Genomic DNA, 13,098 nt, shown 5'->3' with positions numbered 1-13,098 from the left:
CAGAACTAAACACAATACTCCAGTTCTGGGCGCACCAGAGTCGTGCAGAGTGGCAGCAATACCTCTCTTGATCTAGAAGCCATGCTTCTGGCTATGCAACCAAGGGTGGCGTTCGCCCTCTTGACCACAGCATCACACGGCTGGCTCATGTTCAGCCTGCAGTCAACCAGCACCCCAAGGTCCCTTTCACAAGTGCTGCTCTCCAGCCACTTGTCCCCTAACCTGTGCTCATGACACCCATTCCTATGCCCCAAGTGCAAGACCTGCACTTATCCACATTGAATGCCGTCCTGTGGTTGAGGGCAGTGAGAAAGGGAATTTGTTGGCAGAAAAGGAAGAAGGGAGCTGATGGCGTGTGACTCCAAGTACATGGGGCATCTCTTCCATATTAATGAAGGTCAAATAACCCACACTTGGAAGGGGCAAGAAGGAATCTAGAAAAGAGAATTTCCCACTCCCCCCCTCCACTGCCCAAACCCCCAGTCAGATGCTTTGCTGTTAAGGCTGGGCAAGAGCAAATTTGAGGATGCGGGGAGGGGAATCGCTTGGCTGACAACCCTGCTCTGCAAATAATTGCCAACCACACCCTTGTTTCTTCTAATGTGATATCTTCCATCCATTCTTACCCTGGAATCTCCCCTTTGTTCACACTGAAACTGGTTTTCCTTTGGTCTCCTCTTGGGTTGGTTTGCTCACTTGGCGGGAGGTTGCTGTAACTTTGCCTTCAACAAAAGCTGAACACACACTATCACTTTTTCCGTATGTTTCTCCTGGATAAATGTGGGGGAAGAGGTATCTGTGCATCTACCTTTCTCTAATGGCACAACAGCAGGCTGGAATGGAATTTTTCTGGTCAGCTGGCAATCTTGCTCTTGAAAGGAAATAGTGTAAGTAACAGGGGAGAATCTTAGATCTTAGAAGATGTGTTTCTCCATTGTTGTGTCTCCCAGTGAAAGTACCAGTAGGTAGATCTATTGTATAGCAAAACGCCCTTCTTTCACCAGATCTTTTGATTGCCTCTGTTGTAATTCAGTGCAGTGCTGCAACATGCATTGGAAGAATAAAATTTTTTCCTGGTGACCAAAAACAGGAGTCAGTTCCTTGGGGTTCTGATCCCTCTCAACTGCCTGGCTTTTTGCCCTTTCTTGCTACAACCCTGCAAATCATATTGTTGAGGCTTTTTTTCCTGAAATCAGATGCCTCTTCTCCCCGTCCACATTTCCTTTCCGTTTGTGCAGCCCTTTTCAGTCCCTATCAACAGCCGTGCACCAGTGTGCTTCCGGATCAGTGTTAATTCAGCATTCTTCCCCATCCTCATAAGTTGTCCCAACTACAAAATCAGCATACCTCTCTGAGGACTAGATACATACAAATATGGTCTAATTTGGAACCAAGTGTCAATAAAAATGAGAGAAAAGGGGGTCAAGGGAATAATGGGAAACCATAATAATGCTTCTTACATCATGGATTTTGGTCAGCAGAGAAAAAGGGGAAACTATTCAGCAGAAGTTAGGAAATGTAGAGAACACCTATGAAATAGCTAATTCCTCTAGACAGAGCTTGAACATCTCTTGCATCATGCTCAGGTCCCGAAACTTGCCACAGGGGTCAGGACAGAGAGGGGAGGAAGTGTCCAAGCCAAATAAATGACTTTGCAGTGGGGAGCGGAGCCGAGCCTCGGTTTTTCATTGTCTGTTTTGAAATCTGACTTGCCCCAGGCCCTGTTTTCTATCTCTCATGAGCACCATTCCAAACTGGTGAGAAGCCACAATGAAAAACATCGAAAAACAAGAGAGAAAACCAGATCTTAACAGCATTTCTCTAATGCAGGGACTCCATTTTTCTCAGCTCACAAGTTTCTCCTTTCAGTAGTTAACCTGATGGCGGTTACTGCAACAAAGGAAGGAAAAACAGGGTCTCTGAAAAGCGAGAGGCTGGCCTCCAGAGAAGCTTCTGGCACATAGAAGTGCAGAAAAACAAAGCATTCAAAGGCAATGAGGAAGCCCTGCTAAATCCCAAACGGTCTGAGAAGCACAGAAAATGTCTATAAAACAATGACAGCCCAACTACAGCTTCCAAAAGATTTAACACTATTATTTGTATTTGCATTTCTATCCTGCCTTGTTTCCTTTTGCAGAGAATCCAAGGCAGCTTAAACACCTCCATGTTATTCTCACATCATGGAACCTGTGAAGTAGGTTTGGCTGAGAATTTGTGACTTGCCCAAAGTCACCCAAAGAGCTTCATGGCTGAGTGGGGACTGGAACTCAGCTCTCCTGGGTCCCCCGTCCAATACCCTTGCCACAATTTAAAATACAGGATGTGGAATATGTTAAAAAAATGGAAAGGGTGGGGAAAAGAAAACAAGGTGATGCATGGACCAGTTCTTATTCTGGCCAGGGTCACCAAAAGCAGCTTAGAGAGGAAAGGAGTTAAATGGGAACCGGTGGTAAGATCTCTTGACCTCACAAAAGCTGTGCAGTCCCTGGGCTGTCTCTTCACCAGGGGCCAGACTCAGCCCTCTGACGTTCCTAACTGGACCTATGAGAATTCTGCTAGATGGACTTGCCCTCTTCCTTTGGATCCTTTCCCTTTTTCTCTGTGGGTTTCCTTGCTGTCCTCTCCTGTATTCTGGAAAGTTAAGATGTCCCCAAAATTCCTCTGTAGGCAGCAAGAGCTTTAAGCTGAAAGAGGCTGGTGAGTTTGGTATTTTGGTCCCACCTCCACCTTCGCCTCCACCTCCACCTCCACCTCCACAGATCACAGGACGTTCAACAAGTAGCCTTCAGGCTTCTGCAGGCCCTGGACTGAGATGGAAAGATTTTCTTCTTACTCCAACACACAAAAGCCAGGGCTGGTCTTTGTAGCCAAGTCCTTCTTTTCTTGTGCTCATGTGCCACACAATCCAGGGAACCCCTGTCCTGAGAAGCAGTGCATGGATTTGGGGCAAAGGTTCTCATTCTGAAGTGCTCCAAGCACTCAAAGTGTTGCATCAGAAATGAATCCTGTCAACAGAAAATATTTTGGACATTTTGGGGCTTCATACTGTCAGAAAGCTGTAGACCCATCCCTGGTGCAGGCAAATTGTGAATTTCCAAAATGCAAAGTAAAGGAATGGGGCCTCGCTGAGGGGCCTCCGTGAAGCAACACTGCTCTCACGTTACAAAATGTTTGTTCAGTTAAGCCTTGGGTTGTGCAGTTCTTGTGTAGGATACTTGCTGAAGCAATATTTAAAATTCTTTAGCTTCTCCTGGCCACTGAATGAAAGCCAAACTCTTGAACTTAGCACAGGCACCCTGATCTTGCCCTACCAGTATTTCTACATTTTGGAGGCTTTTACGGGTTATGACTTTGGACCTGCTGCAAACTGGATCTTGGAGACAAGATAGGCAAGAGGACCTGTGATTATGGTGGCTTGGATCTTCCCTTCCTTAAGGGTAACCGGAACTAGGCACCCCTTCTCCTGAGGATGTCTCCTGTCCTTCAGAAGGACATCCCATGTCCCTAAGGATGTTACCACCATCTTGTAGGAATGCTCTGTTGGACCTCATGTCCTGTTTTTGCTTTTGTCTTGCCCCTTCAGGAAGAGAAGTTTCAAGCCCCCATACTCAAGATGCCTGGAAGTCCCAGGAAGATCCGAAAGCAGGGCTTGGGTGTGACAGCCTCAATCCTGCTGGTGCTCAGCCATCAACTGGACCCCTGAAACTGGAGACTTAGAGCCATTTCTTTGTTTTGAACAGTGTTACCAAGTCTTTTTCAATTGAAGCACCAAATTTTGCAAGCTTTCGGGGACCACCTTCCAGTGATGTGTACAGCTGAAGGCAGAAGGTGGGGCAATGTAAATACCATAATCTTTTAACTTAGGGGTTAAAGGTAGCAGAGCCTTGGGGGTCCTTAGAAAGTGGCAGGAATTCAGACTGGGGTGGTTACTGGGCCAACGCTGGGCAAACTGGGTTGATTGCATCCATGGGTAGGGTCCCACACTTCAAAACCCTCTGGTCCATCATGGAACTGGTGGGATTCCACATGCTTCCACCCCATATGCTGCTCTGCTTCTCCAACAGACTCCCTAGGTGCAGGCCTTCCCAAGATGTGGGTTTTAAGAGTTGAGGATTTTGGTTAAATCTGTCTGTATTGCAAGGATTGTCTGCTGTCTTTTGTTCTGTTATCTGCTCATTAATGGGATCTTTCTTTTGTGAAAGTAGAATTTCATTCTACTTGCACTTGTGTGCATCGGCACAGGTGCAAAACTGTGCATTTGTGGTCATAAGTATGAACGCTGGTGGACATTAGAATAAATCCTATCCCGAAGTGAAAATCTGGTCAACAAACCCATGGTATCTGCATAATTCAGGAAAAAAATTTTGCTGTGGAATCTGCAGATTGCATTCATAGAATTCTGTTTTTTAATGCTGATTCGTCCAACAAACAGGCCAAGGAAAAGGCCTTTTGCTGGGAACTGGGGCTGTAGCTCCATGCACAGAAAGGACCGTAGTTCCAGTCCGTTTTACCTCCCCTTAGGAGAATTATTGGTGGCCAAGGTGGGAAAGACTGCGGACACCCACAGCCAGTCAGTGCCCAGCTGGTTCAGACCACAACCATAATCCTCTGGCACCATTCATGAGGGTGTAATGCTTTCTGAATTCCAATTGTTTTATGACAGTATTAGGGAAAAAGGTTTCTCCTCCTCTTAAACAGGGCTGTTAGAAGCTTTGCTGACCCATGCTGAGCGGGACATTGATGTGCACTTAGCCATGCCAACCACCCCAGCCTATGTTCCTTCCCATCATCCCTGACCATGGGCCATGGCTTGCCGGGAATGACGACGATTTGGGCCAAAACAGCTGCAGGAATCCAGGCTGGGGAAGGCTGCCCCATTAGACCAGCGCTGAGGCTGCTGTCTGATCTGCCATATTGCCTCTGGTTCCTCTGCTTTGCATGAGTCTAATAAAATACACCCAGCCCAAGCAAAGTTTTGCATCAAAACCTCAACAAATTTGGGATGAATCAGTCTAGATCTGGCCCAAGTTACATTCGCTTGTATCCGTTCATCGGTCTGCCCAGAATTGTAGAAATATTTCCACTGATTTTCATGTATGACTTCTAACACACACTTTTTACACATACGGTTCCTTAATAGAAACAATTTTCAAAATAGTGATACCTGCTGTCCAAGGGGTGATCTGAAGCTTGTTTGGCAAGTCTGAATCACATCAGCGTGAGCCATAAAAGTGGAGCAGGGAAATGTCTTCTTCAGACCTGCATGAAATGCATGCTAATTTATATATGACCTTGCAGATCAAGCAAGATAATTCTCAGCCAGTCCTAGATATAAATGTGAATTTATTTATGGAATTTCTATGGTCGGTGATGCCCCAGGACTGCGTTTTGGGGCCACTGGCCCACAAAAGTGGAGAGGGGAGAGGTTATCCCTGCCATGTTGAATTCAGGAGACAGATATTCTTTTTCTTTGCAATCAAGAAAAGAGGAAGGAGACGCTCCTTTCTATTTCCCAAGTGGCCTGTTTGTCCAGCATTCGTCTAGGAAGGCTCATGTCCTGACATGTGGGATGGATGTTGTGAAAGTGAGACTTACCGCACCTGGGTGGCTAGAACCCACTGATGTTGGAAAAAAGCTCATTAGATTGGGGACCAGGAGCTATGCAGGGCTTCCTCAGTTTATCCTCCAAAGGTGTGGGACTGCACAACCTGTTAACACCAGCTTACATTGCCAAGGGTTGGGGATAATGGGAGCTGCTGTCCAAACCCTTCAGAGGGCATCCCACTGAGGAAAGGATGAGAAAGACCTGCTTGCAGATGCTGTAAATAAGATATTTTCTCTCTCCAAGGTCCTCTCTATCCAATTGAAAACAAACATCAAGCAAAAAGCACCCAGATGCCCTCTGACACTTCAGACGATGGTGTCCTGATGTCACTTATTCCCCCTTTTTTAGGCCAGGAATAAAGAGTCTGTAGGAAATCAACCCTGACTGCTCTTTAGAAGGCCAGGTCCTGAAGATGAAACACGAATACTTTGGCCCCCTAATGAGAAGGAAGGACTCCCTGGAGAACAGCCTAATGCTGGGAAGAATAGATGGCAAAAGAAGGAGGGGACGGCAGAGGATGAGGGGGCAGGATGGGGTCATTGGAGAGGTGGGTGTGGGCTTGAGTGGACTCCGGGGGATGGTGGAGGACAGGAAGGCCTGGAGGAATATTGTCCATGGGGTTGTGATGGGTCGGACACGACTTTGCGACTCACAACAACAAGAAGAAAGAGTCAGTATGGAGATTTAAGTCAGCTGAAAAGAAGGACTTCTTCACACGTAGTTGAACTGTGGAACTCACACCCACCAGATGGAGTGGCAGCCATCAATGGGGATGACTCTGAAAGGGATTGGAGCAAGTCGTGGAGCAGGAGCTGCCCCAGGCTACTAGTCCTGATGACTACCGGCAGTGTCAGAGGCAGAATCAGAGGCCTCTATACACCAGGCACTGGGAGCATGGCCGGTGGGGGGCGCTACGGCATTCGTGTCCTCCTTGGGGATTTCTCACGCGGGGCAGCTGGGTGACCACTTGTGAACAGATGGCTGGTCTGGATGGACCTTTGGCTCGATCCACTTCTGGCGTTCTCGTTCTTCATTACATTTCCATCTGCCTGTAACCAAAGCTCTCTGGGCACTTCACAAAGTTAAGTCCCCCATCCAAATTTCAACCAGGCCTGACCATGCTTAGCTTCCAAGATACTCACGCAAGGAGTGGCTCATGATCGAGATCTGTAAATTGATGCATGGCGCAGAGGAAGTGTCTCTTTCCCTCTTTCCCGTCAAAAATGGTCAAAGGTGACACTGCGCAATGAAGCGGAAGGACAGGAAAATCAGAAAAGGGAGCAGAAGGAAACACAGAAACAGAGCAAGTCAGAAGGGGGCTCCCGGGCCATCTAGTCTGACCTCCGGCACCAGCCGGCTGGTGTTCTTCTCATGGCATGGAGTTACCTTTGGAGATGTTATGGGTTTTGTTCCATGTTGTCCTTTTCTGAAAGACAGAAATGGCTCTCCTAAGGCACCTAATTACTAACCTAATAAAGCACCCAATGAAGAGCCTGCAGCTAAAATGCCATAGAATCATACAGTTGGAAGGGACCTAGCAGGCCGTTGGGTCCAACCACCGGCTCAGTTCACCCATCCAGTTCACCCATCAGGACTCAGGTCACCCATCCAGATGTCAGCCTGGTCCTGCCCTGCTTAGCATGCAAGATTAGGCAGGATCAGGCCAGTTCTGATACGATGGTGCTGTCCCTGCCTCAGGACTAAGCAGTGGCTCAGGTGGGCAACATGGTTCTGTGGTTCACATACCACGTTTGGGCTTCTCCATCTGTCTGGCCCCTGATCAGATGTAGGCCGAGCTTGTGAAGGGGTTGTTGTGATCCAGCAGAAGGTCTTGGAGGAGAGAGATGTGTGATGCCAGCCTGCTGGGAAAAGCAGCAGCAGCAGCAGCTAAAGAGGGAGCAGCGGCTACTGGCATCCTTGCCCAGGCACACGTGGAGGAAAGACTCATTCGTCATGGTGCCCTCCCCCTGCCCCAGACAGGCCGAGGCAGTGGGCGGAGCTGCCCAATGGGGCAGAAGCCCTGGATCTTGTACCTGGGGGGCACATCTCTGCAAACCCGGTTGCCAGTGATTATGTTGTCCGTGGGAACTTGCTCAAAGAAAGGTACATGGACTGGCTGATCTCCATCACATCCAGTGCCCTGGATTTGCTGGCTGTTGGCCCACAAGTGCTTCCCTCACGGAGCTCCCCTCGTCTCACCTGCCCTTGCATCTTTGTTTCCACACAGAGGTGTCTTTAGCAGATGCAGCCACAGGCAGAATTTGCAGCATGTGTCAATTACCGTATGACATTCAGGACTGTCGGAATGGGCCCAGCTGTTTTCTGCACTGTAGCACCAGCCTGCATCCAGATGTTTTGGACTCTGGATCTCCTGACTGGCACTTTGTCCCTTTGCATTGGAGCAGCCTTGACTTCTCCTCCAAGAACATCTGGAGAAAGCTGCATTAAAGTATCATTGGAAGATCAGAACAGGAGCCTGGGGAGGGCATGCAGGTCCGAGCAGAGAGTGTTGACTGCATGCAGATGGTGCCAGGTTCACTCCACAGCTCCTCTAGGTAAGACTGGAGCATTCAGCCCTGGGCTGAACATACTGAGCTGGGTGAGGCAAAGTCTGACTTACTGTCAGGTTGCTTCCTACTTGCCTGGCTGTATTCAGGGCTTGTCTAACTGTGTTTGCCAACGAGATGCCTTTGGGTAGTCCGCAAGCTGGACCTGAAGGCGACACTCTGTTGTCCCTGGATCCAGGCACATATTCCCTCTGATTCTGGAGGTTTCAAAGCAGACTTCCTGGTTTGCAAAGAAAATAGAATGTGGAAATGCAGTGATCAGAGGGGGAAGCGAGTGATACGGCAAGGTGGAGCTCGTCCCACCATCCCCAAACAAACATATCCTGCCCTGTCTATTTCACAAGGCTTACATGTCCTTCTGAAAATGCCTCCTGTCTTTGTGGCAGCCAACTGGTTCCAAGCAATCTTTCTAAGGAAACAGTTTAGGAGGTTGCTTAAGAAAGAGAGAGAGATAGTGAGATAGAGAGAGGTCTTTATGCTAGGAAATGATGAACTAAGACAGGCCACAAGTTGCAAAAGCCCCCTCTGCTCCCACACCTTCAAGAATGCTGTTTTAAGAGTCAGACCTCTTGAGCAAGAGATGGACAGCGCAATGGAGAAAGGGAAAATGATTTGGCAAGGGAGATCAATTTCTTAAGGAGGAGTGGGAGGGAACAAGTCTCTGGAGAGAGCGTATAAGAGAGAGGACCTCCACGGGGACCTTCACCAGATCTTGGATTGTTCCCTTTCTTTCGTGGATTTCCAGCTGAGGTATGTGGTTATGGTTCTTCTTGTGCTGTCTCAGGTTTCATGTAGGATGCAGTGTGGTGGTTCCTTTGTCACAGCCATTGATTTTCTGAGCATTTCGGGAACTTCTGTGGAGCCCTTGGTGCAGAAAGAGAAGCAAAGGGACAGGAGGGACCTCAGGAGATTGGGAAAGGCTATTTCAGCATGTGCCAATCTGGTAATCTTCTAATCTTTGGGACTTTCATGTCCCACCAGCTCCAGTAAGTGTGACTAATGGCCAGGGATGCTTGGCGCTGTAGCCCCAAGATGTCTGCAAGGCACAAGGTTGGTGAAGCTCTTCTAGGGGAACAGAAATGGACATCTAGCAACTGATTCCTGAGGGTAGCTTCTTGTAGGTCTCCCACTACTTGGAAACACCTTGTTAACCTTCCCACCTCTATTGCCCTGTCATGGGCAAGTGCTGGGTACATACCTAGAACTGTGGAGAGGAAGCAGTTGAATTTTACCCTAATAACCTTGATAGATCCATGCAGTGAAAGGATTTAGGAGGCTTCCGCTCTGGTGGCGAAAGTCATTTCCTGAAAGATGCTCCATTTGTCTTGCATTTCTGAAGCATACTTCCCAGTGGGGTGGGGGGGGTAGTATTTTGGGCACATCTGTGATGCTCCTGTCTATTTAATTGGAGTGTTAATGGGGGGATCTGGTGGGCTGTGGCAGCCCTACATATGACGAGTGAAAGAAGTAAGTCCCCAAATTAGTATTTAGGCTGAAGGTGGGTCATACAACTGAAAAGGTCAAACCTGGCTCAGTGCTGCCATCTTTGCCAATGAGGAGGTCTCCAGAAGGGACAGACTACTCACCCTATCTTCCAGGCATCTGGGGATTCTGTGATTTGTAGTTGTAAACTCAGTAGGAGTTTTTAATTCAGTGCATGCCACGTGAGGGACAGAATGGGTGATCTCCAGTGCTAGTCCAACTTGGCCCATTCGTCCAACAGGTCTACTGAAAGTTAGATTCAGACTGGATGTCACTCGAATGCTGTTCTTGGTCGGCTTAGCCATGGTCACTGGCCCTGAACTGTTAGCCCTGAAATCTTTGGAACCAGCCTTCTGATGCCAGGGGTCCTCCAGTGGCTTGGATTACATTCCCCACCATCACAGACCTTGGGCCATGCAGGCGGCAGCTGGTGGGAGCTGCAATCCCACTAGGCAGGGGATGCTGGTTCAGGGAAATCTGTTTGCAGAATGTCCTCAGGCAACATCAACTCAGAGAACGGCAATGCTTAACTCTGGAGTTGAGGGGAGGGACTGTCGCCGTCTGGGGATGGAGCAGCAGAGCTTGAGGCAAGAGAGCGTCCGACCACAGTCTGAGGTCCAGCAGTAAAGTCAGATGCAGGAGTATGGACTGGAGCAAGACCGAGATGCATCTGTGACAGGCCAAAGGTCTAGAAGTGTTCAGGCTACACAGCAAGGAGCTGGTACCTCCAGACAGGGTGGGACTGCGGGGCAGCGAAGGTGTGCCAAGCCAGGTAAGGGAGTGAGACCAGGTGACCTGCCCTGCCTGCAGGAGGGCAGGGCAGGGCACGGCAGGAGACAGGAAGGCAGGGCGGGCTCCAGGGTCAACCAGCATCAGGTGAGGTGCTGGAGCTGGACTGTGCGGCCGCCAGCAGGAGAAGCTGCGCTGGAAGGTGGTGCAGCCAGCAGGACACGGGAAGCAGACCAGGGAAGGTGCCGGAGCCGCAGTGCAGCACTGCTCGGATGTGGGATGTGGGGCAGGAGAGCTCTGTTGCTGAGGGTCCGCTGGAGGGAAGAGCCGCCCCAGACAAGCTCCTGCCCCAGGCCTCCTAGCTCATGCTCGCCGGGGGACTGAGAGCTCCCGCAGGGTGCCTGCAAGCCCCGTGCTGCTTGTCCAGATGGAGAGGGAGCCCTGGAGCCGCCGGATTCTCCCGTCTTAGCAAGGGAGAATTCTCCATCAGCCTCCCCTCTGCAACTGAACTGTTTGCCATTTACTTTCTTCTAGGTCAGGAATCGATTCAAGATGGCTCAGACTCAATTAGAGAAGTGCTTTGAAACAGTCATCAACATTTTCCACCAATATTCTGTCCGCGTGGGACATTTTGACACCCTGACCAAAGGGGAGTTGCGTCAGTTGATTGAGAAGGAACTTCCGACATTTTTGAAGGTGAGGTTCATGGACTTGCTGTCCATCAGAAGCTGCTCTCCACCCATTCCTTCTCCAGAGAGTGAGTGGAGTGGGTGGGGAGAAGAAAGAAATGGCTGAATTGAGGAGGGTGTCCTTCTGATTATGCCCAAGGTGAAGTTCTCCAGAAGTTCTCAGACTTGGCAACCCAGCATATGTTGGGTCCAAAATACCAGCCTGTGTTACCCTAAAGAACATCTTTTGAGGAATTAAGCTGTGGGAGCGGATTGTTGAAGTTTAGCCTTTTAAAATAGGGGAAAATGGAAAAAAACCATCAAACTGCGAATGGATTCATGGTCCAAGGGAAAGGGAGTGGCAGTTCTACACCTTTTTCTCCTTTGTGGCTCTGTGCCCCAAACGATTGTTGGTATAATCTTCGAGGCTTCGGCGAATGGGGCGGCATAGAAATGTTTCAATAAATAAATAAAAAATAATAATGAAACAATTTGTTCGGCACAGAGGGATGGGTGTTCTAATTTAGAACTGGGAGTTCCAATGATTGGCCTAGTTTTGAACTGGGAGATCTGGGAGTGGGAGAAGATGAAGAACTCTTGCAAGGGAATCAGGTGTTGCGTCCCTGCCACATCCATGCTGCAACGGGCTCCATCCTGACCTCAGAATCCCTCCCTGTGACCCTGCAGCGGAGAAGGACACAGCCGTGCATTTGTCCTCACCCAGGGACACAAGTGTCATATGAAGGAGGCTTAGACATTTAGGGGAAATTGGAAGACACCTCTGGGTGGATCCTGGATTACAGCCATTCTGGAAATTCTGCCTTCAGGTTCTCTGCAGACATATGCCATGGTTCACATGAGGCTCCCTGTGCCATATCTGTGTATTAAAAGTATTTCTTAACAAAATGGGGACCATCAGCATTTCCCCTTTATTCTCTGAGGTGTAACAGTTTGCTTTCCATTTGTGCTGAAGAAGAAAATGGGGGAGAGCTTAGAAAGCATAATTTTTCGATTGGGAACACAATTGCCCCTTGGACTTGTTGCGAGATTCCTGGGCGAGCTGCTTTCCACGCAGCCTCATCGCATGGCCTTGTGGGTAGTGGGCATCTGCTGACTGCCCATGTCTAGAAAGGCAACCCTTTTGTGAGAGCGCCCACAATAGTGTCAAAACATTCCCAGATTGCCTGCTGGCTGATCAAGATCGGAGAAACGCGGTCTCTAATTCATCTTTGGAAGTATTGTGGGACTTTAATGCCATTACATAGAACCCCCCTTTCATGTGAATATTTTTGGTTCCACCAACAGGAGCAGAAGAACCCTCAAGCTATTGAAAAAATATTCACGGATCTGGACAAGAACAAGGATAAGCAAATCAGCTTCGGAGAATTCATGGATCTTGTCGTAAAGGTTGTCATTGCTGCTCATGAGCACATCCACAAGGAAGGCGATGATGGCCATGCTCACCATCACCACCACTGAGCCCAAGAACCAAATTTGGCAGCCTCCCCAAAAGAGCAAACTCAGCTGCTCTCCATTCCTTGTTTCAGGCCAGCATGTCAAAATAAAGAGGCGCTTTGAAGATGGGTGTTTTGTGATAATTATTATGTGGGATGCTTCGGCTGGAGGGATGGGGGAAAAGTCATTGTAGGCAGAGACAAGGTTTATTTATCTCCGCCTCCCAAAATGGAGGATGAGGATGAGGAGGATGTCTTTGCACTGATGGTGCACCCAATAGCCGAAGCTGCCTGGGTGAGTCACTCAATGGGCTGTCCCCCAGGAGGGACAGGTGGGAATCCGAGATGCAGGAAGCAACTTCGTACAGGACTAGTATAAAAAGAACATGGGATGCCACTTTCATCCCCTGATTCTTGCGGCACAGAGACACGTGCAATGCTGGGAAGAGGAAGCTGGGCTTAAATGACTGGATTCACCTCCTGCTTAGCTTGCAAGGAAAAGCAGGATCAGGTGAGGTCTGATCATTTGGTGCTATTCCTCCCTCAGGACTAAGCAGTGACTCAGGTGGACAATGTCATCCTCTGGCGCACGT

The 13,098-nt window shown here is 48.9% G+C and overlaps 1 protein-coding gene across 1 annotated transcript; it reads left to right on the top strand.

The window, feature by feature from the left end:
* The first annotated feature begins 8,789 nt into the window (after window positions 1–8,789).
* Window positions 8,790–12,630, top strand: LOC123019728 (protein S100-A12-like). The gene is made up of 3 exons (XM_044422776.1): window positions 8,790–8,922; window positions 10,918–11,079; window positions 12,357–12,630. The coding sequence occupies exons 2-3, from the start codon at window positions 10,936–10,938 to the stop codon at window positions 12,528–12,530; spliced, it is 318 nt and encodes a 105-aa protein (XP_044278711.1). The 5' UTR covers window positions 8,790–8,922; window positions 10,918–10,935; the 3' UTR covers window positions 12,531–12,630.
* Window positions 12,631–13,098: the final 468 nt, after the last annotated feature.

The sequence above is a fragment of the Varanus komodoensis genome, unplaced genomic scaffold (genome assembly GCF_004798865.1).
Source record: "Varanus komodoensis strain SLA01 unplaced genomic scaffold, ASM479886v1 scaffold135, whole genome shotgun sequence".
NCBI classification, from domain to species: domain Eukaryota; kingdom Metazoa; phylum Chordata; class Lepidosauria; order Squamata; family Varanidae; genus Varanus; species Varanus komodoensis.
This window is presented reverse-complemented; position numbering and strand designations above follow the sequence as displayed.

Bases quoted from the DNA above. Each gene is read 5' to 3' on its own strand.
- LOC123019728 (XM_044422776.1), top strand. From the start codon at position 10,936: ATGGCTCAGACTCAATTAGAGAAGTGCTTTGAAACAGTCATCAACATT. The intron at 11,080-12,356 runs GTGAGGTTCATG...TTCCACCAACAG, and splicing joins AACTTCCGACATTTTTGAAG to GAGCAGAAGAACCCTCAAGC.